This window comes from Ranitomeya imitator, chromosome 5 (assembly GCF_032444005.1).
Source record: "Ranitomeya imitator isolate aRanImi1 chromosome 5, aRanImi1.pri, whole genome shotgun sequence".
Taxonomy (NCBI): domain Eukaryota; kingdom Metazoa; phylum Chordata; class Amphibia; order Anura; family Dendrobatidae; genus Ranitomeya; species Ranitomeya imitator.
In genome coordinates this window covers 145774466-145798450 of record NC_091286.1, presented here as the reverse complement: position 1 = coordinate 145798450, position 23985 = coordinate 145774466, and the positions used below count along the sequence as shown (strand labels likewise).

Sequence of the window (23985 nt, the reverse complement as noted above, 5' to 3'; positions counted from 1 at the left end):
CGGCCGCACTGCTATTCCTGCGGCAGCACCCTTCCTGTACCAGCAATTAGGGACAATTTCCGGGGCCCATCCTTTGCGCGGCGGCTCTTAATTCCGGCCGCGCTACCTTCCCACGGTGGCTCTGCACCTCTAATCGGTGCCCCAGACCCTTTCCTCTGCGGCGCGGCCCCCACTACAGACAGCCGCTCTGTTTTTATCTCCACGGCAGTCCCTCCTTTTCAGCGGCCACGGTCGTCTCCTGCGGCGGCCGGCTTTTAATGTAGGCCCCGGCTCTTCCCGGGGCCTACTTCCGGCGCCGACACCGGCGCTCTGCTGTTTCTGCGGCGGCTGCCGCGCCTGTCAGACGGGACGCCCGCACCTTTTCCTCGGCGCCGGCACCCATTTCAGCGGTCACCGGCCGCTAATTTAGGCCCCGGCTTCCCCCGGGGCCTACTTCCGGTGACGCGCTCCGTCACTTCCGGTATCATCGGGCGGGCTTTCTCCCGCCCGACAAACTCTGCCCGGCATTCCCCACCCACCGGCGCCATCTCGGCTGGCTCCGCCCCTTCCTCCACGCCGCTGCTGGACGCTCAGGGCACGAGTTCTCTTCATCGTGCCACGCTCCTGCGCCGGGGAAACTTCGCAGAGCGCTCTTGCTGGGAACACAGCACGCCATCTGCGCTGGGGATCCACAGCATCTTCCTCCAGGCCTGCAGCTCCTGGTATCCGGGGTTTTTCGTCTGCCGTGAGTAGCTCTGCACTGCAGACTGACACCCTCCTCTGCCCCACTGTCCCCTAACCTGCTGGCATTTTCTTCAGGGACCTCTTCAAAATGTCTAACTCTAAAGGGGGCCGCTCTCGTCCTCCGACTTCATCTTCTGCCTTAGTCACGTACTTTGCATGTTCGTCCTGTAACAGCAAACTTCCCTCAGGTCAGTCCTCCCCGCTGTGTCAGTCCTGCAGCAACCCGATTGTTCCCACTGCCCAGGATCCCCCGGCCGTTCCGCCCGAGAGTGATCCCCCCATCCCAGGCTGGGCCGCCTCTGTCCCAGTCGGTGGCTGATTTAACACGGGTATCTCAAACCCTAGTGTCCGCGCTGGATCGGTTACCCCTGCAGACCCCTGCAGTGGCCAGCGGGTCGCAGGAACTGCCGCCCGAGCCCTCCTTGATAAGCCACAAAAGGTCCAGACAGGAACGTCGGTCTGAGTCCTCTTCGCGCTCCATCTCGCCGCTTGGCACTCCCCCGCGGTTGGTGTCCCACCGATCCTCCTCCCCTGAGTCTGGCGAGGCATTATCTGATGCGCCTTCGGAGGATATTTCAGAGCTGGATCCTAGCCAAATCGCCACCATGAGTGAGACAGTACAGAACCTCATTGGGGCAATAAACCAAACCTGTGGCATCAAGGATCCCTCTACGGAACCCGCAGATCAGGCGGTTTCGTTTAGACGGGCCAAACCACCTTCTAAATTTTTCGCTCCTCATCCTGAATTCGAGGAAATCTTGTCCAGAGAGAGAGAGAACCCCACTAGGCGTTTTCAGAGGGGAAAACGCCTGGGTGTGCTATATCCTTTTTCTCCAGAACTTACCGCCAATTGGACGGTCTCTCCCTCAGTGGATCCACCTGTGTCCAGGCTGTCCACCAACACGGTGCTTCCACTGTCCGGCGGAGCATCTCTGAAGGATTCAAACGATAGAGTTATAGAATCCTTCGCGAAATCTGCTTTTGAAGCGGCTTCAGCGGCTCTATGTCCAGCTTTTGCGTCCACTTGGGCTTCAAAATCCATTTCAAAATGGGCCAAGGATCTTCGGCGAGGTATCCTGGACGGGGCGCCTCCCGCACAATTAGCGGAACTTGCCAACCAGATTTCCCACGCTGGTGAATACCTGGTTTCCGCCTCCCTGGATGTCGCGTCTTGTGCGGCTCAAGCTTCCAGCAATGCCGTTGCCATCCGCCGGACCGTTTGGCTCAAGGCCTGGCAGGCGGACTTGTCCTCCAAAAAGTCCCTTACTAGTCTGCCCTTCCAGGGTTCTCGCCTCTTTGGTTCCCAGCTGGACCAAATAATTAAGGACGCCACCGGGGGTACAAGTTCTCTTCTCCCCCAGGCTAAGCCTCGTCGCCCTCCTCCTAGACGACAGTTTCGTTCTTTTCAGCCTTTTCGTCGCTTCGCTGCGTCAAACTCCTTTTCCCAGCAGCAACAGAGGCCACAGGCACGTCAAGAGAAGAAGGCGGTGTCCTTTAGGCCCACTCCGTCCTGGCGTCCTCGTTTCTCCCAGGGTAGATCCTCCAGGCCCAGGACTGGAAGATCCACCTCGGCATGACTCTCGACAAGACTCCAGCCCAACTCCCAGATTGGGCGGCCGTCTTCTCCTTTTCAGGGACGTCTGGATTTCTGCAGTAGAGGATGCATGGGTCAGGGAAGTTGTATCCTCGGGATACAAAATAGTTCGCTTCCCGACCTCGGGATCGTTTCTTCCAATCCCGTCCTCCAAGAGACCCCGCTCTAGTTCCGGGCTTCTTCTCAGCCATCGCTTCTCTGCTCAAATCCGGGGTAATCGTTCCCGTCCCAGAAAAAGAACGCTTCACGGGTTTCTACTCGAATCTTTTTGTGGTACCGAAAAAAGACGGCAAAGTTCGCCCCATTCTGGACCTCAAATTGCTGAACAGGAGGGTTCGCCTGAGACACTTCAGGATGGAATCCCTTCGTTCAGTAATTGCTTCCATGGAGGCTCAGGAGTTTCTATGCTCAATAGATATCCAGGACGCCTACCTCCATGTCCCGATATTTCCCGGACATCACCGTTTCCTGCGCTTCGCAGTGCAACGAGATCATTTTCAGTTCGTTGCCCTGCCGTTCGGTCTCGCAACCGCGCCAAGAGTGTTCACGAAGATCATGGCGGCGCTGATGGCCATCTTGAGAGTCAGAGGCTTGGTCCTATTTCCATATCTCGACGACATCCTCATCAAGGCTCCATCCTTCGCTCAGGCCCACGAAAGCCTGTCCATTGTTCTCGACACCTTAGCCCGTTTCGGGTGGCTGGTAAACCGGAAGAAGTCCTGCCTTATTCCTTCTCAGCGCATCATCTTTCTGGGCATGCTTTTCGACACTCGTCAGAGCAAAGTTTTCCTTCCCAAAGACAAGAGATCCACTCTTTGTCGGGACATACGCTTGCTCCAGGGTCCTCGACCTCCCTCCCTCCGTTCGGCCATGAAGGTTCTGGGGAGGATGGTAGCTACATTGGAAGCGATTCCCTTCGCCCAATTCCATTCGCGACCCCTTCAGCAAGCCATTCTGTCTCAGTGGGACAGGTCGGTCTTCTCCCTGGATCGACCGATCAAACTCTCCTTTCGGGTCAGGCGGTCTCTCAACTGGTGGCTGACGTCACCTCTCATCTCCCAGGGCAGGTCCTTCCTTCTGGTTCACTGGGAGGTGGTGACAACGGACGCCAGCCTGATCGGCTGGGGTGCGGTTTTTCGCCACCTGACGGTTCAGGGCCGTTGGTCGCCGCAGGAGTCATCTCTGCCGATCAACGTCCTCGAAATTCGGGCCATCTTTCTGTCCCTCCGCCACTGGGAAAGGATCCTCAGGGGCCTTCCAGTCCGGATCCAGACGGACAACGCCACGGCTGTGGCATATGTCAATCATCAGGGGGGGACTCGGAGCTCCTTGGCCCTTGCCGAGGTATCCAAGATCCTCCTTTGGGCAGAGGCAACTGTTCCGGTGATATCCGCGGTGCATATCCCCGGCGTGGAAAACTGGGCCGCCGACTTCCTCAGCCGCGAGGGCCTCGCGGCAGGGGAATGGTCCTTGCATCCGGAGGTCTTCCATCAGATTTGTCTTCGATGGGGAGCTCCGGATGTGGATCTCACGGCGTCCCGAGTCAACAGGAAGGTTCCGCAGTTCGTCTCCAGGTCCCGCGATCCTCTCGCAGTGGGCGTCGATGCTCTGGCCATTCCTTGGTCACAGTTCGAGCTGCCCTACCTGTTCCCACCCCTTCCATTACTTCCCAAACTGTTGAAGAAGATCAAAGCGAAAGGGGTGCCGGTCATCCTGATTGCCCCGGATTGGCCCAGGAGAGCTTGGTTCGCGGAGCTCGTCAACCTTCTCGCGGACGCTCCCTGGCGCCTTCCAGACAGGCCCGATCTGCTGTCCCAGGGTCCGATCTGCCACCCGAATTCTCGGTCGCTCAGTTTAACGGCGTGGCTGTTGAGACCGCGGTTCTAAGAGCGTCCGGCCTTTCGGACCGGGTGATTCACACCATGATTCAGGCTCGGAAGCCTTCGTCTTCCAGGATCTACTACCGCACCTGGAAGGCCTACTTCCGTTGGTGCGAGTCCAACCGCGTTCCGCCTATGGTTTTTTTCCCTGCCTTCTCTTTTGGCCTTCCTTCAGGCAGGACTGGATTCGGGCCTGGCTCTTAGTTCCCTGAAGGGTCAGGTCTCTGCGCTTTCCATCCTCTTTCAGAAGACCTTGGCCTCTCGGCCACAGGTTAAGACCTTCTTTCAGGGGGTAGCCCACGCCGTCCCGCCGTACAGGGCCCCTGTGGAGGCATGGGACCTAAACCTGGTACTGGACGTTCTGAAGGTTTCTCCCTTTGAACCTCTTAGGGAGATTCCTCTATCAGTTTTATCATGGAAGGTAGCCTTTCTTGTGGCCATCACGTCCATTCGCCGCGTTTCCGAGCTGGCGGCCCTGTCTTGCCGTCCTCCGTTTTTGGTCATTCACCAGGACAAGGTGGTTTTCCGGCCCCCACCTTCTTTTCTTCCTAAGGTGGTTTCCACCTTCCACCTCAACGAGGACATCGTTCTACCTTCCTTTGGTCCAGCTCCGACTCATCCTCTGGAGCGATCGTTGAACAAGCTGGACCTTGTCAGGGCTGTGAGGATCTATCTGGACAGAACGTCCACTTTCCGGAAGACGGATTCCTTTTTTGTCATTCCTGATGGCACGCGCAGAGGCCAGCCGGCTTCTAAAGCGACTATTGCTCGATGGATCAGAATGGCAATTTTGGAGGCTTACCCGGTCAAGAACAGAGTGCCCCCTCCTGGGATTAAGGCTCACTCTACCCGGGCAGTCGGCGCCTCCTGGGCGGTGCACCACAGGGCTTCCGCCCTACAGCTGTGCAAAGCGGCAACTTGGCCTTCCATCCACACGTTCGCCAAATTTTACAAGGTCCATACCTACGCATCGGCGGACGCCAGCCTAGGCAGAAGGATCCTGCAGGCGGCAGTGGTGAGTCCTCTGACCTGATGGAAGTCTGTTTTTCCCGCCCTTGGGACTGCTTTGGGACGTCCCATGGTTCCTGTGTCCCCCAATGAGAGGCAATAAAGAAAACAGGATTTTTGGTTGCTTACCGTAAAATCTGTTTCTTGAAGCCTCCATTGGGGGACACAGCTCCCTCCCAATGTTTTTGTTATATGTTCTGACTGTTCTCACGTTTACAGTTCTCAAGTTTGTGGTTATGGTTTTTCAACCTTGTTTTTTCTCCTACTGCTTTCTCACTAACTGAAGAGTTTAATGCCAGTCGGTGGGGTGTACACTGCAGAGGAGGAGCTAACTTTTTTATTTGCATAGTATCAGCCTCCTAGTGGCAGCAGCATACACCCATGGTTCCTGTGTCCCCCAATGGAGGCTTCAAGAAACAGGATTTTTGGTTGCTTACCGTAAAATCTGTTTTACCAACTCAATCCAGGCCCTGAGAGATGGATGTGTGTTGCCCATCCAACGTAAGGCTAATATTTTCCTTGCTAAGAAAAGTCTCTCTCAAAAAGATTTGAACATGGTGTCCAGACATCTCTTCCTCCAGTGCTCCAAATAAGCACACTAACGAATTCAAAGGGACGGGGATATGTACAAGAGATGTCAATAACGAAGTTACCTCGTTCCAAAAAGATAGGATAAATGGACATCCCCCATACCATATGTTTAAAAGCTGCATCCACTGTATGGCATCTTAGGCATTCTGAAAAATGAGACCATCCCATTTTGAATTGTCGTAACTGGGTTAAATATGATTGGTGTATTATATACATTTGGATCATTTTATTATTAGCCGATGGGGATACCTTAGTTGGGGACTTAAGAATCGTCTCCCAGTCCTCATCTTCAGGAACCAGGAGCTTTCATTTTTCTCTGTCAATAAAGCAGAATCAGCGTCCACGGATAACATATATATATATATATATATATATATATATATATATATATATATATATATATATATATATATATATATATATATATATATATATATATATATATATATAATTGTCTACGTGTCTGTTTGTAACCAAAATCCCGCGTCGCAGATTGGTCGTGCCCGGCCGGCCTCGACCAATCAGCGTTCATAAATAAACTACATACATATACTAGAACGAGAATAACTAACATGAAGGACAGTGTGTCAGGGAGAGAAAAACATGAAGGACAGTGTGTGAGAGAGAGAATAACATGGAGGACAGTGTGTGAGGGAGGGAATAACATGGAGGACAGTCTGTGAGGGAGGGAATAACATGAAGGACAGTGTGTGAGGCAGGGAATAACATGGAAGACAGTCTGTGAGGGAGGGAATAGCATGGAGGACAGTCTGTGAGGGAGAGAATAAAAATGTTCCCCATTTTTAAGTTTGATATGGTAAAATAAATGGTGTCTTAGAAAACTATAAGTCATCCTGGAGTAAACAAGCTGTCATACCGCAATAGATGACTAATAAAGTTTTGACTCTTAAAATAAAGACAGGAGAAAAACAATGGCAGTGTGTCCAATGGGTTAAAACATAAATGTAAGCACCAATGTTTATATGAATACTAGATGGTGGCCCGATTCTAACGTATCGGGTGTCTACTAAATAATCGTCTAATTCTCTGTGTAACGGAAATCCTGCGTCGCTGATTAGTCTCGCCAGCTGCCTGCCACCAATCAGCGACAGGCGCAGTCCGGCCACGAATTGGCACGGGATTTGAACCACGCTTTGCTGGTTGGTCGCAGCCAGGTGCGACCAATCAGAGCTATTGGCTCGGGATTTAAACACCGCTTCACTGATAATATATATATATATTTTGAAGACACAAAAGAGAATGGTAGAACCAAAAACACTCAGTTTGAAAAAATGTTTGCAGTAATCCGCAAGTGCTAGTAAAAGATGTAAATAACAGGGTATTTGGTTGATACGTTTTTTGCAAAAAATGTATACTAAGCTGCTCTACCAATCTTCACGGTATACCCATATCAGAGCAGTCCTAACTAATGTATGCAATCCCTATCTGATGTATTTAAAAACCTGATCATCTGTATATTACCTGTGTGAACAGGGTTCAGAGAGGAAAAATCCATGTGTGCATACAGGGCAGAACAGCTTTTGTGCAGCTAGCCCAAGAGGAGTGGTGGAACTCCCCAGTCTTGTAGACACAAGAGAACAATCATGGAAACAGGAACACATGGGCTACTTGCACAGTGAACAAGTCTGTAAGAACATGTTCACACACCACCAAGAAACCTGAAGACACAAAAGAGAATGGTAGAACCAAAAACACTCAGTTTGAAAAAATGTTTGCAGTAATCCGCAAGTGCTAGTAAAAGATGTAAATAACAGGGTATTTGGTTGATACGTTTTTTGCAAAAAATGTATACTAAGCTGCTCTACCAATCTTCACGGTATACCCATATCAGAGCAGTCCTAACTAATGTATGCAATCCCTATCTGATGTATTTAAAAACCTGATCATCTGTATATTACCTGTGTGAACAGGGTTCAGAGAGGAAAAATCCATGTGTGCATACAGGGCAGAACAGCTTTTGTGCAGCTAGCCCAAGAGGAGTGGTGGAACTCCCCAGTCTTGTAGACACAAGAGAACAATCATGATTGGTGTATTATATACATTTGGATCATTTTATTATTAGCCGATGGGGATACCTTAGTTGGGGACTTAAGAATCGTCTCCCAGTCCTCATCTTGAAGATCAGGAACCAGGAGCTTTCATTTTTCTCTGTCAATAAAGCAGAATCAGCGTCCACGGATAACATCTATATATATATATATAATTGTCTACGTGTCTGTTTGTAACCAAAATCCCGCGTCGCTGATTGGTCGTGCCCGTCCGGCCTCGACCAATCAGCGTTCATAAATAAACTACATACATATACTAGAACGAGAATAACTAACATGAAGGACAGTGTGTCAGGGAGAGAAAAACATGAAGGACAGTGTGTGAGAGAGATAATAACATGGAGGACAGTGTGTGAGGGAGAGAAAAACATGGAGGACAGTCTGTGAGGGAGGGAATAACATGGAGGACAGTCTGTGAGGGAGGGAATAACATGAAGGACAGTGTGTGAGGGAGGGAATAACATGGAAGACAGTCTGTGAGGGAGGGAATAGCATGGAGGACAGTCTGTGAGGGAGAGAATAAAAATGTTCCCCATTTTTAAGTTTGATATGGTAAAATAAATGGTGTCTTAGAAAACTATAAGTCATCCTGGAGTAAACAAGCTGTCATACCGCAATAGATGACTAATAAAGTTTTGACTCTTAAAATAAAGACAGGAGAAAAACAATGGCAGTGTGTCCAATGGGTTAAAACATAAATGTAAGCACCAATGTTTATATGAATACTAGATGGTGGCCCGATTCTAACGTATCGGGTGTCTACTAAATAATCGTCTAATTCTCTGTGTAACGGAAATCCTGCGTCGCTGATTAGTCTCGCCAGCTGCCTGCCACCAATCAGCGACAGGCGCAGTCCGGCCGCGAATTGGCACGGGATTTGAACCACGCTTTGCTGGTTGGTCGCAGCCAGGTGCGACCAATCAGAGCTATTGGCTCGGGATTTAAACACCGCTTCACTGATAATATATATATATTTTACCCAGAAAATCCTGTGTATTCATTGCATTATTCTTAAGTCTTCATAAATAAACTACATACATATTGTAAAATACCCGATGCGTTAGAATCAGGCCACAATCTAGTATATGTATATAATGCAGAGATAAGACCACAGGGTCCCAGTGATTGATTTCTTGATCTGAGCTGCAAATAGCGAAAGAACTGGGGCCTCAGAATATTGTACTTAATTTACAGTTGTTCAAAAGACAGTAGAATGTCCTACTCATATAGATCATTAAGAAATCAGGTTTCGCTGCAGAAAAAAAAAGCCGCAGAAAACGCCCTGTGTGAATTTAACCTTAATTGGTATTTTTCATGCTTTCTGTTCCTGACTCTTCAATACTTCGAATCAACAGCTATTCTTTGTTCAACCCTTGCAAATCTGGAGGGTGAAGAAAGCTTTGAGGCATCCATGTTGGGACAAGCTGAAGAGGTTGTTCAAGAGAGAATATGTGACGATGAGCTGATTCTTGTTAAAAAGTAAGTGTTCTTTAAATTAATGTAAGATTCATTCCCATTTCTTTGTTGCCATGCTAAACGCATTTACATGGTTTTTTGCTTGTAGTGCGTTTTTTGTTAATTTTTTTATTGCAGAGGAGAATTTGAACATTGTTCTGTATCATGGATAAATAAGTCTCTGAATAAAAGCTGAGCTTGTTCAGGTTCCTTAAATGGAATCTGTCACCACTTTTATGGCATGGCAGCTAAAAATATCGCCTTATTAAGCGTCTGCTATGCATTCCCTACGTCATTATAGAACCCCCTGATTCTCCCTTGTATACTTGCAAAAACGTTTTTTCTCTATCGCCTTTCATTGGGGGACACAGGAACCATGGGTGTATGCTGCTGCCACTAGGAGGCTGACACTATGCAAATAAAAAAGTTAGCTCCTCCTCTGCAGTGTACACCCTACCGACAGGAAGTAGGATATTCAGTTTAGCTTAGTGTCAGTAGGAGGTGGACACGGGTCTTTCATTAGACCCTTATCTACCTCAATGTGCGTCGTTCCTTTTCAGGTTTTTTCGGAGGGATACAGGGTGAACAGTCACACCTGTAGTCCCACAAAGCGGACTATGAGTACGGCGTGTACTGCCACCCCGTATCCTCATAGATCCCTCTCCAGGACCAAGATCCTAGCACACAAGTGTGCTCAGAAGTCCGGTCCTGGCTCCGTCCCCCACCCACTCGCCTACCAGAGCCTGTCGGTTGCGGAGACGAGGACGTCCATCAGCTCCCTGGACGTCTCATTCCTCTTCAGGTCAGTAACGGCGTGGGATGTTTAAGGTGAGTATTTTCCCCATTCCATTCCATCCCATACAGATCTTCAAAGGGGGGGATCCCACTGGTCGTCGCCCGTTGCACGGGCAGCTGCACGCAGTTGCAGGGACCTTTTTTTCTGCGCGCATGGGCCGAGATCCCTTTACCGCACGGCGGCCATGCTCTTTCTGTCTGCCGCACCGCTTCCATAGCTGCGGCCGTTCTGCCTCCTGTTCCGGCGCGGCGGCCTTTACAGGCTACCGCGCCACTTCTGACCCCTGTGAGCACGATTCCGGCCGCCCTTAGCGGCTCCCCTGCCGTCTGTGCCAGCGCGGCGGCTCCCCTGCCATCTGTGCCAGCGCGGCGGCGTTTGCAGGCCGCCGCGCCGCTTCGGGCCCCTGCAGCCGCGCTGCTCCGGCCGCTCTCTGCAGCCGCGATGCTTATGTCCCAGGCTGCCGCGCCGCTTCCTACCCGCACAGCTCCGGCGCCGCGGTCTTGCACCGGTGGACGCCGGCCTCTAATTTAGGCCCCGGCTTCGCCCGGGGCCTACTTCCGGCCGCGACTCCGCTACTTCCTCCTTATATCAGGCGGGCTTTTCTCCCGCCCGACTGGGTCAAGTCGGTGAGCTACGCCCACCAGCGCCATCTTGGCGGTTAGCCCCGCCCACTTTCTCCTGCGCCCCTGATGTTGTTTTCGGCACCACGGCCGCCTTGCGCTGGCTCCTCAAAGCGCATAGCCTGGCGTCCTCATCCATTGCGGCTCAGCATTGCAGCCGGTCCCGGACAGAAGAGTGTCCCAGAAGTCTGCTCTGTCTGCCTGCACCCCTGCGTTAAGGACCATCGACATCATGAGGTGCAGCTTTCCATCCATCACCTGTCGTGAGTAGCTCTGCTGCAGACTGACACTCTCCTCAGCTTCTTGTCCCCTAACCTTCTGGCTTCTTCAGGGGTTCCTTCGCCATGTCTAATCTTAAGGGAAGTCGCTTTTGTCCTCCCTCTTCTGCCTTAGTCTAACACTTTGCGTGTTTGCCTTATGCCCACCGCAGCGTCTGCCATGTGTAGCTCTGCACCGCGGACTGATACTCTCCCCTTCTGATTTTTTTCCTCGACCCGTTCGGTCTAATTTTAAGGGAGGTCGCTTCCGGCCTCCTACCTTTTCTCAGACAGGCCTGCAGCAACCCACATTATGCTCACCGCCCAGGACCCCACCCCCCACCCCCCCTGCTGCTCCGCCTCAGAGCAAAGTCCCCATCCTCTTTGTCTCTATCAGTCAGTAGCGGTTCTCACACGGGTGTCCCAGACCCTTGTGTCTGTGCTAGATCGGTTGCCCCTGCAGACTTCCGTAGTAGCCAGCGGGTCGCAAGATGCTCTGTCCGAGACTTCTAATACAGGCCGCGAAAGATCCAGACAGGAACGCCGGTCTGAGTTCTCTTCTCGGTCCACTTCGCCCCACGGTCCTTCTCTGTGGTCGACTTCCCCCTGGTCTTTCCCCCCAGAGTCAGGCGAGGCTTTTCTCTGATGCGCCTTCGGAGGATAATTTGAGGCCGGATTCGAACCAAATCGCTAAGATGAGGGATATGGTTCAAAGCCTCATTGGAGCGACCAATCAGACCTGTGGCATCAAAGATTCCTCTACGAAACCCGCAGATCAGGCGGTTTCGTTTAGACGGTCTAATCTACCTCCCAAGGTATTTGCTCCTCATCCTGAATTCGAGGAGCTTCTGGCCAGAGAGAGAGCAAATTCGACCAGACGTTCTCAAAGAGAAAAGCGTCTTGGAGTCTCAGATCTCTTTCCTCCGGATCTCATTGCCAACCGGAATAAGAGGCGTTAGAGAGCGACCTCTCCCCCTGTGGATCCGTCGGCTGCTAGACCTGCCACCAACACAGTCCTTACGCTGCCCGGTGGGGCGGCTCTGAAAGATTCCATCGATTGGATCATGGAATCTTTTGTGAAGTGGGCTTTCAAAACTGCCGCATCATCCCAATGCCCGGCTTTGGCTTCCACTTGGGTTTCGAAGTCTGTATCTGAGGGGCTAAACAACTCCGTTGGGGCATTCAAGCTGGAGCTCCATCAGGCCGGCTGGCGGAACTTGCCACCCAGATTACTCACGCCGGGGAATAATTTCTTCCCTGGACGTCGCGTCTTCTGCCGCACAGGAGCCCAGTAGTGTTGTTGCCAGCCTTCACACTGTTTGGCTCAAGAGTCAAAGAAGTCCCTTACGAGCCTGCCTCTTCAAGGTTCACGTCCTTTCGGTTCCAAGCTGGACCAAATTAAGGACGCCACTGGCGGCACCAGTCCCCTTCTCCAGACCTTGCCCACTTCCCCTTAGGCGGCTACTCCGGTCTTTTCGACCTCTTTCGTAGTTTCGCGGCATCGGATTCCTCTTCGCAACAGCAGAGGCCACAGGCACGTTAAGGGAAGACGGTATTCTTCGTCTCTCTCTTTCCTGGCGTGCCCGCTACTCCTAAGGCGGATTATCCAGGTCCAGTACTGGAAGTTCCACCTAGGCTCGACCCACGACTAGACCCCAGCCCGTTTCTCCTGTTCCTCAGGGATGTCTGGGTCTCCTGAGTAGAGGACGCATGGGCCAGGGCACTTGTATCCTCTAGATACAATATCTTCAATCCACGGTCCTGGGATCGTTTTCTTCGAATGCCAACCTCCAAGAGACCCCGCTAGTCCCGGGTTTCTTTACAGCCATTGTTTCCCTCCTTAAATCCGGGGTAATTGTTCCCGTCCCAGAACAGGAACGGTTCAACGGTTCACAGGCCTCTCTTCAAATCTTTTTGTACTGACAGAGGACGACAAGGTTCGTCCCAGTCCGGATCTCAATTTGCTGAACAGGAAGTTTCGTCGGAGACACTTCAGGATGATATTCCCTCGTTCAGTAATCGCTTCCATGGAGGCTCAGGAATTTCAGTTTCAGGCTCCTGAAAGTCTATCCATCTTTCCCGCCATTCTAGCCGTTGCGGGTGGCTCGTCAACAGGAAGAAGTTCCATCTTGTTCAGCGCCTCATATCTCCGGGCATGTTCTTCGACACTTGTCGGACCAGAGTCTTCCTTCCCGAAGACAGGATATCCCTCCTTTCCGATGGGCCTTTAAAGGCCCTAAGGAGGTTGGTTGCAACAATGGAAGCAATTTTCCCTTCGCCCGTTTCATTCAAGACTTCTTCAGCAGGCTATTCTATCACAGGGGACAGGTCTGTCTTCTCCCTGCATCGTCCGATCCGGCTTCCTCCCGGGTCAAATGGTTCCTCGATTGGTGGCCGTGGTCTCTTCTCTTATCCCAGGGTAGATCCTTCACAACATATACTTCCTTCCAGTTCCCTGGCAGGTGGTGACGACGGACGCCAGCCCGCCCGGCGGAGGCACGGGGCTTTGTCTCCTGTTCTTTCAGGGTTGTTGGTCGGCGCAGGAGTCCTCTTTGCCGATCAATGTCCTCGAGTTCCGGATCATCTTTCTGTCTTTCCTTCACTGGGTAAGGATTCTCAGCAGCCTGCCAATTCGAATCCAGACAGACAATGACACAGCAGTGGCATATGTCTACCACCAGGGGTGGACTCGGCGTTCTCTGGCCTCGGCCGAGATTCCAGGATTCTCCTTTGGACAGAGGCAATGGTCCTGGTGAGCTCCGCAGTGCAGGTCCCCGGCGTTGACTTTTAGGCCGCCGACTTCCTCGGCCGCGAGGGCCTCGCGGCAGGGGAACGGTATTTCAGGAGGTTTCCTATCGGATTGCTCTTCAATGGGGGACTCCAGAGGTGGACCTCATGGCATCCCGATTGATCAGGAAGGTCCCTTGGGTCGGCCCAGGGTCCCGTGATCCTCTCACAGTGGTGTTGACACTCTGGCCATTCCTTGGTCGCACTTCGTGTTCCCCTATCGGTTCCCGCGCCTTCCCTTGCTTTCCAAGCTGTCAAACGATCAAGGCGGGATGGGTGCCGGTCATTCTGATCGTCCCGGATTGGCCCAGGAGGTCTTGGTCTGCAGACATCGTCAACTTTTTTGCGGACACCCCTGATGCCTTCCAAACGAACCCGATCTGCTGTCTCAGGGTCCGATCTGCCACCCGAATTATCGGTCGCTTAGTTTAACGGTGTGGCTGTGGACTCCACAGTTCTAAAAGCGTCCGGCCTTTCGGCCCAGATGAGTCACTCTATAATCCAGGCTGGGAAGCCTTCGTCTTCTTCCAGTATCTACTATCGTACCTGGAAGGCTTACTTTCGTTGATGCAAGCCCAACCGCTTTTCACCTATGTCCCTTTTCCCTGCCTTCCATTTGTTTTTCCTTCAGGCAGGACTGGATTCGGGCTTCGCTCTCAGTTCCCTAAAGGGCCAGGTTCCTGCGCTCTTCTTCCCTTTAAGAAGACGTTATCTTCTCAGCCACAGGTTAAGACCTTCCTTCAAGGAGTAGCCCACGCTGTCCCTCCGTACAGGGCCTCTGTGGATTCATGGGATTTAAAGGTTGTCTTGGTTGTTCTTAGGGGTTCCCCCCTTCGAGCCTCTCAGGGAGTTTTCCCTGTCAGTTCTATCTCGGAAGGTGGCTTTTCTCAGGTCCATCTCTTCGATCCGCCGCATTTTCGAGTTGGCGGCCATTTCTTACCGACCTCCTTTCTTGATTTTCCACCAGGACAAGGTGGTCCCAGGCCTCCGCCTTCCTTCCTTTCTCGAGGTGGTTTTCATCTTTCTACCTCAACGAGGACATTGTTCTACCTTTCCTTTTGTCCAGCTCCCGACTAATCCTCTGGAGCGATTGTTGAACAGCCGGCCTCGTCAGGGCAGTGAGGATCTCCCTGGCTAGCACGGCCGCTTTCCGGAAGATGGATTCTCTTTTCGTCATCCTTGATGGCGTGCGTAGAGGCCTGCCGGCTTCCAAGGCGACTATTGCTCGCTCTATCAGAACGGCATCTTTGGAAGCTTACCGGGTCAAGAACAAGCGTGCCCCCTCCTGAGATAAAGGCTCACTCTACCCGGGCAGTCGGCGCTTCCAGTGGGTCACGGGGCTTTCGCCGACGGCTTTGCAAAGCGACAACCTGGTCTTCCATCCACACGTTTCGCCGAACTACGGCGGACTCCAGCCTGGGCAGAAGGATCCTGCAGGCGGCAGTGGTGAGTCCTCGGACCTGATGGAAGTCTGTTTTTTCCCACCCCAGGGACTGCTTTGGGACGTCCCATGGTTCCTGTGTCCCCCCAATGAAAGGCGATAGAGAAAACAGGATTTTTGGTTGCTTACCGTAAAATCTGTTTCTCAGAGCCTTCATTGGGGGACACAGCACCCTCCCAAGTTGAACAGCTCTGTTTACTATATACGTTTGAGTTCTTTGAACACTCTGAGTGTTTGAAACCGTTAATCTATGGAGCGCCGTGGAATTTGTTGGCGCTATGTAGATAAAGTTTATTATTATTATAATATTATTATTCTTTCTCTTTTACACGTTGCTTCTCCTACTGCTTTCTCACTAACTGAATATCCTACTTCCTGTCGGTAGGGTGTACACTGCAGAGGAGGAGCTAACTTTTTTATTTGCATAGTGTCAGCCTCCTAGTGGCAGCAGCATACACCCATGGTTCCTGTGTCCCCCAATGAAGGCTCCGAGAAACAGATTTTACGGTAAGCAACCAAAAATCCTGTTTTAATGTGTCCCGCACTGTATGTTAATTTCTCAGTCCAGTCTGATGGGCGTGGTTTAGGGTCTCTACATCACGCCCATCAGCTGTTGGTCACCGTCCTACTTCATAGGTAACGCCTCTTGCCCTGTGCGACAACTCGCACCTGCTCAGAAATATAGCCTTGTGTGCCTCTGCAATACGCTTTGTCCAATTGCAGGCAAAGCTGAAAAACAGCAGTGCGCATGTGCTGGTAAATGTAGTTCCGGTACATGAGTTTACATGAGCTCACGTACCGGAACTACGTTTGCCAGCACATGCGCACTGCTGTTTTTTGGCTTTGCCCTCAGTTAGGCAAAAGGTATTGCGCAGGCGCACAAGGCTATATTTCACATAAGGGGCAAGCGGCGTTACCTATGAAGTAGGAAGGTGACCAAACAGCCGATGGGCGTGATGTAGAGACCCTAAACCACGCCCATCGGACTGGACAGAGAAATTACCATACATCACAGGATACATTAAAACACGTTTATGTGAAGGGAAGTCAGGGGGCTCTATAATGATGGAGGGAATGCATAGCAGACGCTTAAGGCAATATTTTTAGCTGCTATGCCATGAAAATGGTGACAGATTCTCTTTATAATGTGGAGACTGTATAATGTTAAGATTGTTGCAGAACTTGGTGTACTAGTTAAATATTCTATAGATGAGTCATATTCGCTAGTAACCACAGGGATTTCATATATATACCTGCATCAAGGCTCAATCAGCTTTTGGGGACATGTGAAGGTATAACTAAGGTATAGTAGAGTCCTTTCATTTGTTCATAAAATGGTATATTAATTGCATAATTCTTACAGTACAAAGGCCCGAACATGTGCATCCATCATTCTTCGCGGTGCCAACGACTTCATGTGTGATGAGATGGAGCGATCTGTCCATGATGCCCTTTGTGTAGTGAAGAGAGTATTAGAATCAAAATCTGTCGTGCCAGGCGGAGGCGCTGTGGAAGCTGCTCTTTCCATTTATCTTGAGAACTATGCTACTAGCATGGTAAGCATGGAGCTTTATAGAAATTTATTTTTAATTTATTTTATTTTATCTGGTCTTTAACGCCTTTTCGACCCATGACATATAGGTGTATCATGGGTCGCCTCCCCTTTCTTTGGTGCCCACACCTTTTCGGGCACATGACAGATGATCTGATCATCTGTCATGTGACTTTAACAGTCATGAGTGGAATCTCGATGTTCCCCCCCCATGGCTGTTAACATGTGAAATGCCGTTGTCAAACTGACAGCGGCAATTTACTTGAGCAAAATCGGATGTGTGTTATTGGCTCTGCCCACCGGGTTCCCTGTCACATGACCGTGGGATGCTGATGGGTTGCCAAGACAACCCAGGGCATGATGGAGACCCCTGTGGTTGTCATTGACGAACTATGAGCGCCACCCAGTGGCTGGTACTCAAAGCAAATGAGCATTTTTGCTACACATAGCAGGGCTATCTGTAGCACAAGAGATCAGATAATCGTAGCTTCAAGTCTTATAACGAGGTTATTGAAGGATGTAAGAAGTAAAAAGGATTAAAAGAAATTTTAAAAAATATAAAAGTTCAAATCGCCCTCTATCAAAGTATAAAAGTAACACTGGTCTGCAAAAAATAATTTTTTCAACAGCTGTTTTGGTTATTCCACGTAATCTTCGTTTTTAAGCTCGCTGAATCTGAAAATGACCTCTGTTTTGTCATAGGACATCACGTTTTCTGACAATTTTATTAACTGTTAAATAAGACAATAGTTCATGAAAAAAGCAAAAAAAAGTGGAGCGCACTCACCGGTTTAGAAGTGTCATACCTTTATTCGGACATACTGTGACACAGCAGGGAGGGATGTGGAGACAAACGGACGACGGCCATTTCGTGCACGCAGCACTTCAACGGGACTAGGTCCTCCTGGAATGACAGACAGAATCTCAATGTCTAAATACCGCTGTCACAAGTAGTGACGCATGTCCATGACCAAATACAAATTGTGTGAGGATTGCTCCTCTGGATGAATGGAAGGAGGACAGAATGAAGGTAGTACAGTTTCCTTCCACAATGAGGAAGAGGATAGCAGATGTAAATCCACCTTGTCCACCTCGGTGCCAATAGGCCGATACAGCCGGGTGAGGAGGAGCAGACACTTTTTTTTCTTTAAAATATCTTTTGGCCGCCTGGTGTAGTAGGGTATACCCATGGTTTCCTGTGTCCCTCAATGAAGCAACCGAGGAGTGTGTTGCTTTGAAAATTACCAACTTTACATTCAATAGATATCCATGGTCCACTATTAAATTAAGGTACCGTCACACTGAGCGACGCTGCAGCGATACCGACAACGATCCGGATCGCTGCAGCGTCGCTGTTTGGTCGCTGGAGAGCTGTCACACAGACAGCTCTCCAGCGACCAACGATGCCGGTGACCAGGGTAAACATCGGGTTACTAAGCGCAGGGCCGCGCTTAGTAACCCGATGTTTACCCTGGTTACCATCGTTAAAGTAAAAAAACCAAACACTACATACTTACTTTCCGTGTCTGTCCTCGGCGCTGTGCTTCTCTGCCCTGTGTAAGCACAGCGGCCGGAAAGCAGAGCGGTGACGTCACCGCTCTGCTTTCCGGCTGCCCGGCGCTCACAGCCAGAGCAGAGAAGCAGAGCGCCGAGGACAGACAGCGGTAGGTAGGTATGTAGTGTTTGTTTTTTTTACTTTAACAATGGTAACCAGGGTAAACATCGGGTTACTAAGCGCGGCCCTGCGCTTAGTAACCCGATGTTTACCCTGGTTACCACCGAAGACATCGCTGAATCGGCGTCACACACGCCGATTCAGCGATGTCAGCGGGAGATCCAGCGACGAAACAAAGTTCTGGTCTTTCTGCCCCGACCAGCGATATCACAGCAGGGGCCTGATCGCTGCTGCCTGTCACACTGGACGATATCGCTAGCCAGGACGCTGCAACGTCACGGATCGCTAGCGATATCGTCTAGTGTGACGGTACCTTAAGTCATGGTCACAGCTCACATCCTGCCCCTCCATTCGCAATGATATTTTCCCCGATCAGCACATGCTCTCAAAATGCTGAAGTCAGTGAGTGAGAGCCAGACTATTGACTGAGGATCTGTTTATACCAAGGAAGGTGACGGGCACAAGGGGGCATTCTTTGCGTCTGGAGGAGAGAAGGTTTTTCCACCAACATAGAAGAGGATTCTTTACTGTTAGGGCAGTGAGAATCTGGAATTGCTTGCCTGAGGAGGTGGTGATGGCGAACTCAGTCGAGGGGTTCAAGAGAGGCCTGGATGTCTTCCTGGAGCAGAACAATATTGTATCATACAATTATTAGGTTCTGTAGAAGGACGTAGATATTTATTATGATGGAATATAGGCTGAACTGGATGGACAAATGTCTTTTTTCGGCCTTACTAACTATGTTACTATGTTACTATGTTATTGTTGCCCATGTCCCTGGGGGTTTTGATAAAACTAAATGACTTTTTTTTCTGTTTTTTTTTTTTTTTTACTTAAAAAATGTAGCAAAATGTAAAATAAATACCTGCTGTAAATATTAGGTAACTTTTTACTTGGTCCACCACCAGGTTTATATTGTATATTGATCAGGTTCTGAATATGAAGCCAGTGATAATCAGTGGATTTATTAAAAATATTGAATTCTTGGTACAGCACTTGATGGAGGGGATGACGGACCGACGACCGGTAGCGCAGTGTCTGGAGGATGGTTCCTTGGATGCATTGGGGAAATTATACCCAACTATGTTTTTGATATATAAATTATGGACCAGACTGCGACAGATTCGGGGGGTCACGGGGCTGACTAAATTTACACCGATATGGTTTAATAATAATTTGGTTGAGTTTGCGGCCCTTGGAGTGCTGGCGGAGTGGCAGGCCAAAGGAATCCACTTGGTGGCTCAGATAATTCAACAACAAGGATTAAAGTCCTTTTCGCAGCTGCAAGGGGAGTTTGGACTGAGACCGACTGGGGAATATCAATATGCTCAGATGAAACATGCTTTTAAAGCTCAGAACAAGGGTGGTGGTATTGAGATCCAGGAGGACATAGTTCTGGAATACGTGTGTGGGGAAGGGTCCACAAGGGGAGTCATTACCACCCTTTATAAGGACCTTCTACATGCACATCTGCTAGACTTCCCTTTAAAAGCGAGAGCGAAATGGGAAAGAGATTTAGGCCCAATGGAGGATGAAACCTGGGAGTCGGTGTTGGAGTGGGTTCCACGAGTGTCACTGAGTGAGCCGTACAGACTATCGCAGCTGTACATCTTACACAGAGTCTATAAATCACCGGAAGTGTTGCACAGAGCGGGGTTGCGTGCTGACTCCGAATGCCCGAGATGTGGGACTGAGAATGCAGGAATATACCACATGATGTGGACATGTCCAAGACTGGTTGCTTTCTGGTTGGTGGTAATGAGCCGTGTGGAAGGGGCGTATAAATGCAGAGTGCCGAGGGATCCGATAGTGTGTATACTAGGATATGTAGAGGAAATTAGAGTGGATAACATCTGGAAGATAGCAATAGCTAGGCTATTATATATGGCAAGGAAGGTAATAGCAAGGAACTGGATCAAAGAGGAACCACCTACAAGGGGTGAATTCCTGAATTATGTTAAATATGGTCTCAATTTGGAAAAGGGGGTCTATAAAAGACGTGGGAAAATAGAAACATTTGACAAAATGTGGTCTCCGTGGCTCGAGCTGGGATAGTAGTTATGGGAAATGGGAGGATGAGGGCCTCTGAAAGGAAGAGAGTGCTAGAGGAACAAGCGGACATAAGTGAGTCAAATGGCTCAAAGAACCATCAATACTGGTAACAAAAGTATAACTGGGTATGAGCTGTCAGGGGAGGGGGGGGGTTGGGTTTTGTTGGGATTGTTGGGGGCTTGGAAAATGTTAAAATTTTGCAAAATACTGGAAAATGCATAAATTGTACTGTTCACATTTGCTTTCAATAAAAAACTATTTAAACAAAAAAAAAAAATATTGAATTCTTATGTTTTGTGACTATATCTGTGCTCGGAGCATGCTGTGTACTTGGCAAGAAAGGCAGACAATGGTTTTCTTATTTCATCAAATTTAAAAAATACAAACCCACATACTTGTACAGCTAAAACTATGGAAATGCCAACAGCAAAAAATCTGTGAAAAGTAGGCAGCAAGCTACTACACTATTGACATAGGTGCAAAATTGGGCCATGGATGGGTGTCCTAAAGTAAGGTGCCACTTTCTGCCGGTCTGTTTTCTGTTGTACTGACATTCCTGATTACCTACCTGACCACTGCGGCCCACCACTGTCATGTGAAACCAGTGATAGGGAGACAATGGAGCACTGTAAATACTGTTGGGGTGTGCCGGCAGGGAAATGCAGAGTATTTATCATGGAATATGTCTATCATACACCAGAACCCACCACCATCTACTTGTGATGAGCGAGCTTGAATGAGCATTGGGGTGCTTGGGGTACACATTGTGTATCACGGGTGCTCGAGCGCCACACTCAAGGCCCCCGCATGTTACTGGGCTGTTGGCCAAAAAACAAGCAGGGAATGCCTGCCATACACAGGCAATCCCTGCATGTTTAATAGCTGTGAAATGTGCCAGGAGGGACTCGAGTGTGGCTCTCAAGCACCCACTACACTCGATGCCATGCAGCGCACCCCTATGCTCACTGAAGTGGCGTGCACGCTCGCTCATCGGTACTTCCTGCTCCTTTACCACACTTTTGACGAAAGTTGTTGACTTATTCTGCTTTCAGGGCTCTAGGGAACAACTTGCAATTGCAGAGTTTGCAAGAGCACTTCTGGTTATTCCAAAAACCCTGGCTGTGAATGCTGCACAAGACTCTACTGACCTGGTTGCAAAGCTGCGAGCTTTCCATAATGAAGCCCAAGTGAACCCAGAGCGTAAAAATCTGAAGTGGTAAGGAACTAAGCTCATTACTTTAGTTTGTGTGCATCTATGGTTTTTAATGTACAGCTAGTAATTAAAGCTGAGCCCTATCATATCACCAGCTAAGCGTGTGATTATTTTTTTTTTCCTGATTACATGCCAAGTTTGATGTTCTTCAACTTGGATTTCTACATATGTTTGTATTCATATGTAATTCCTCAGTTTATAGGCCTTTAGGTGTGAACTGAATTGCTGTTCAGCAGCAAAACATGTTTTGGACAGGTTTTCCTTCCACATTTTAGGGTCTTTGGCCCATAAGTTACTACTGTAGTAAAATATTAGCAGTGGACAGTCCCTTATTAATAAGTCTTAGGCCGGGTTCACATTTGCGTATGTGTGCGCAGTGTATACCTGCGTACCGATCCGCATGCATCTTGCGTACATATGTTTAACATTGTATACGCAGGGACATGCGTTCACATATTGCATTTTTTGAGGCGTCAATTTAGCGCAGACATACGCATGGTTCGATGCACTTGCGTATTTCGGACTGAATATGTGAAGGACACGCAAATTTAGACACGCCCTCCTGGAAATATCAAACGCATGCGCATAATCCACGCAAACGCAGGCAAAATTGCATTCAAACGCAGTGTTTTTTTTTAGCATCATGCGTAAACTGATGCGGATAAAAACCACAGCGTAACCATGCTTTTGAATGCATTTTGGTATGCGTTTGCACAGAGACGCTAATGTGAACTTAGCCTAAGAAAGTGGGGTTAAACTTGCACACCAGACCGGCACTACTACATCCTATGCCGGTGGATTTAATATCCAGCATGGGCATGACATAAGTGCAGCAACCAAACTGCGGTCATTGATCTGCTAAGCTATTACTATGGGCATACAGGTAATAAAATTGTTAAACTAGTCTTGTATGCTTCATAGCTGTGGTCTAGATGTTGAGAAATGCACTCTTAATCTGATATGGTAATGATTTCTTCCAGGCTCCTTCTATGGGCAGTGTCTTCACCCTGCATCTGCAAAAGCGAGTCATTGCGCAGAAGCAGAATGAAGACACTGCCCATGGACGGGCGGATAAGTCACCCATAACTGCGCATGCTCTGGATTACCATGCCGTAACTGCATGTCACATATTAGTGTGACGTGCATGGGAGGGGGATGCTATTGTAATGAAGGGAGGAGGCAGGGATTTCTTCCAGGCACTACACACCCTGGAGCCTGGAAGAAATCATTAACATAAAACATTAAGTATATTTCTCAACATCCATACCGCAGCTATGAGGCATACAGGTAAGACTGGTTTAACCATTGTATTGTATGCCTATCGTAATAGCTTGTGTCCAGGGGGCTGGCAGATTCCCTGTAACCTAAGGAGGACTTTAGGTGTTAGGTGGCGGCAAAAAAAAATGTCCATTGATTATAAAATGAGAAGTTATGCCGTTTTCTAATGTACTTTGTGTACCTACTGCTCATGGTTTTCAAGTTTTCTGCTTGCAATCATTGAATGGAAATTCACATTACTGGAGCTACAGATGTAGCCTATATCTCTTAATGTCTGAAAATGATTTTGACTTATTCAATTTGGTATTTTCTCCAGGATCGGTCTTGACTTGCTGAATGGAAAGCCGAGGGATAGCAAGCAGGCAGGAGTCTTTGAACCCACTGTTGTCAAGACAAAAAGCCTAAAGTTTGCCACAGAAGCTGCAATTACAATCCTGCGGATTGATGATCTCATCAAATTGCATCCAGAAAGTAGAGAGGATAAAGGCAAATATCATGAGGCAGTGCAATCTGGATCAATTGAAGGCTAATGTGTCATAGAAACCTGAGCTTTCCTTTTTGTATTACTGTAATTTATAACTAGTAACTTTGTTTGTCTTGCACTTCTTGGTTTTGTACCAAAAATACATCACCCAAACAATAATAAACATAAAGTGTGAGCTAATTTTTCTACTTTTATTATTCAGTTGAAACATCATTGTCATTTTCTCCGGTGGTCACGTTTGTTTTGCCAGCTGAAGCCCCTTTAATTGCTTCTAGCACTAAAGCGCACCACATACAGTGTTCACTATTGTATCCTGGGATGCATGCCATGAAAGAGTACATCCTGAATCTGGCCAGTACCAACATCAGGTTGTACTTTGTTGGCAGTCAGCTTGCTCTGCTCTCCAAGTCCCAGGGACAGACAGCAGCCCATGCCCCCTCCCGTGGGATGCATATGGCCCAAGCCCCTGTCACGCACAGTGTGGGAAGACTAAGTGCAACCCGAAGGGAA

General features: G+C 49.2%; 1 protein-coding gene across 1 annotated transcript in view; it reads left to right on the top strand.

The window, feature by feature from the left end:
* The window catches only part of TCP1 (t-complex 1), a 75948-nt gene extending 52293 nt beyond the window's left edge, over positions 1–23655 (top strand). The window contains exons 9-12 of the mRNA XM_069769201.1: positions 9221–9344; positions 16585–16777; positions 21553–21716; positions 23308–23655. Coding sequence (XP_069625302.1) covers positions 9221–9344; positions 16585–16777; positions 21553–21716; positions 23308–23521 — 695 coding nt within the window. The 3' untranslated portion in view covers positions 23522–23655. The remainder of the gene's footprint in view (positions 1–9220; positions 9345–16584; positions 16778–21552; positions 21717–23307) is intronic.
* The last annotated feature ends 330 nt before the right edge of the window (positions 23656–23985 follow it).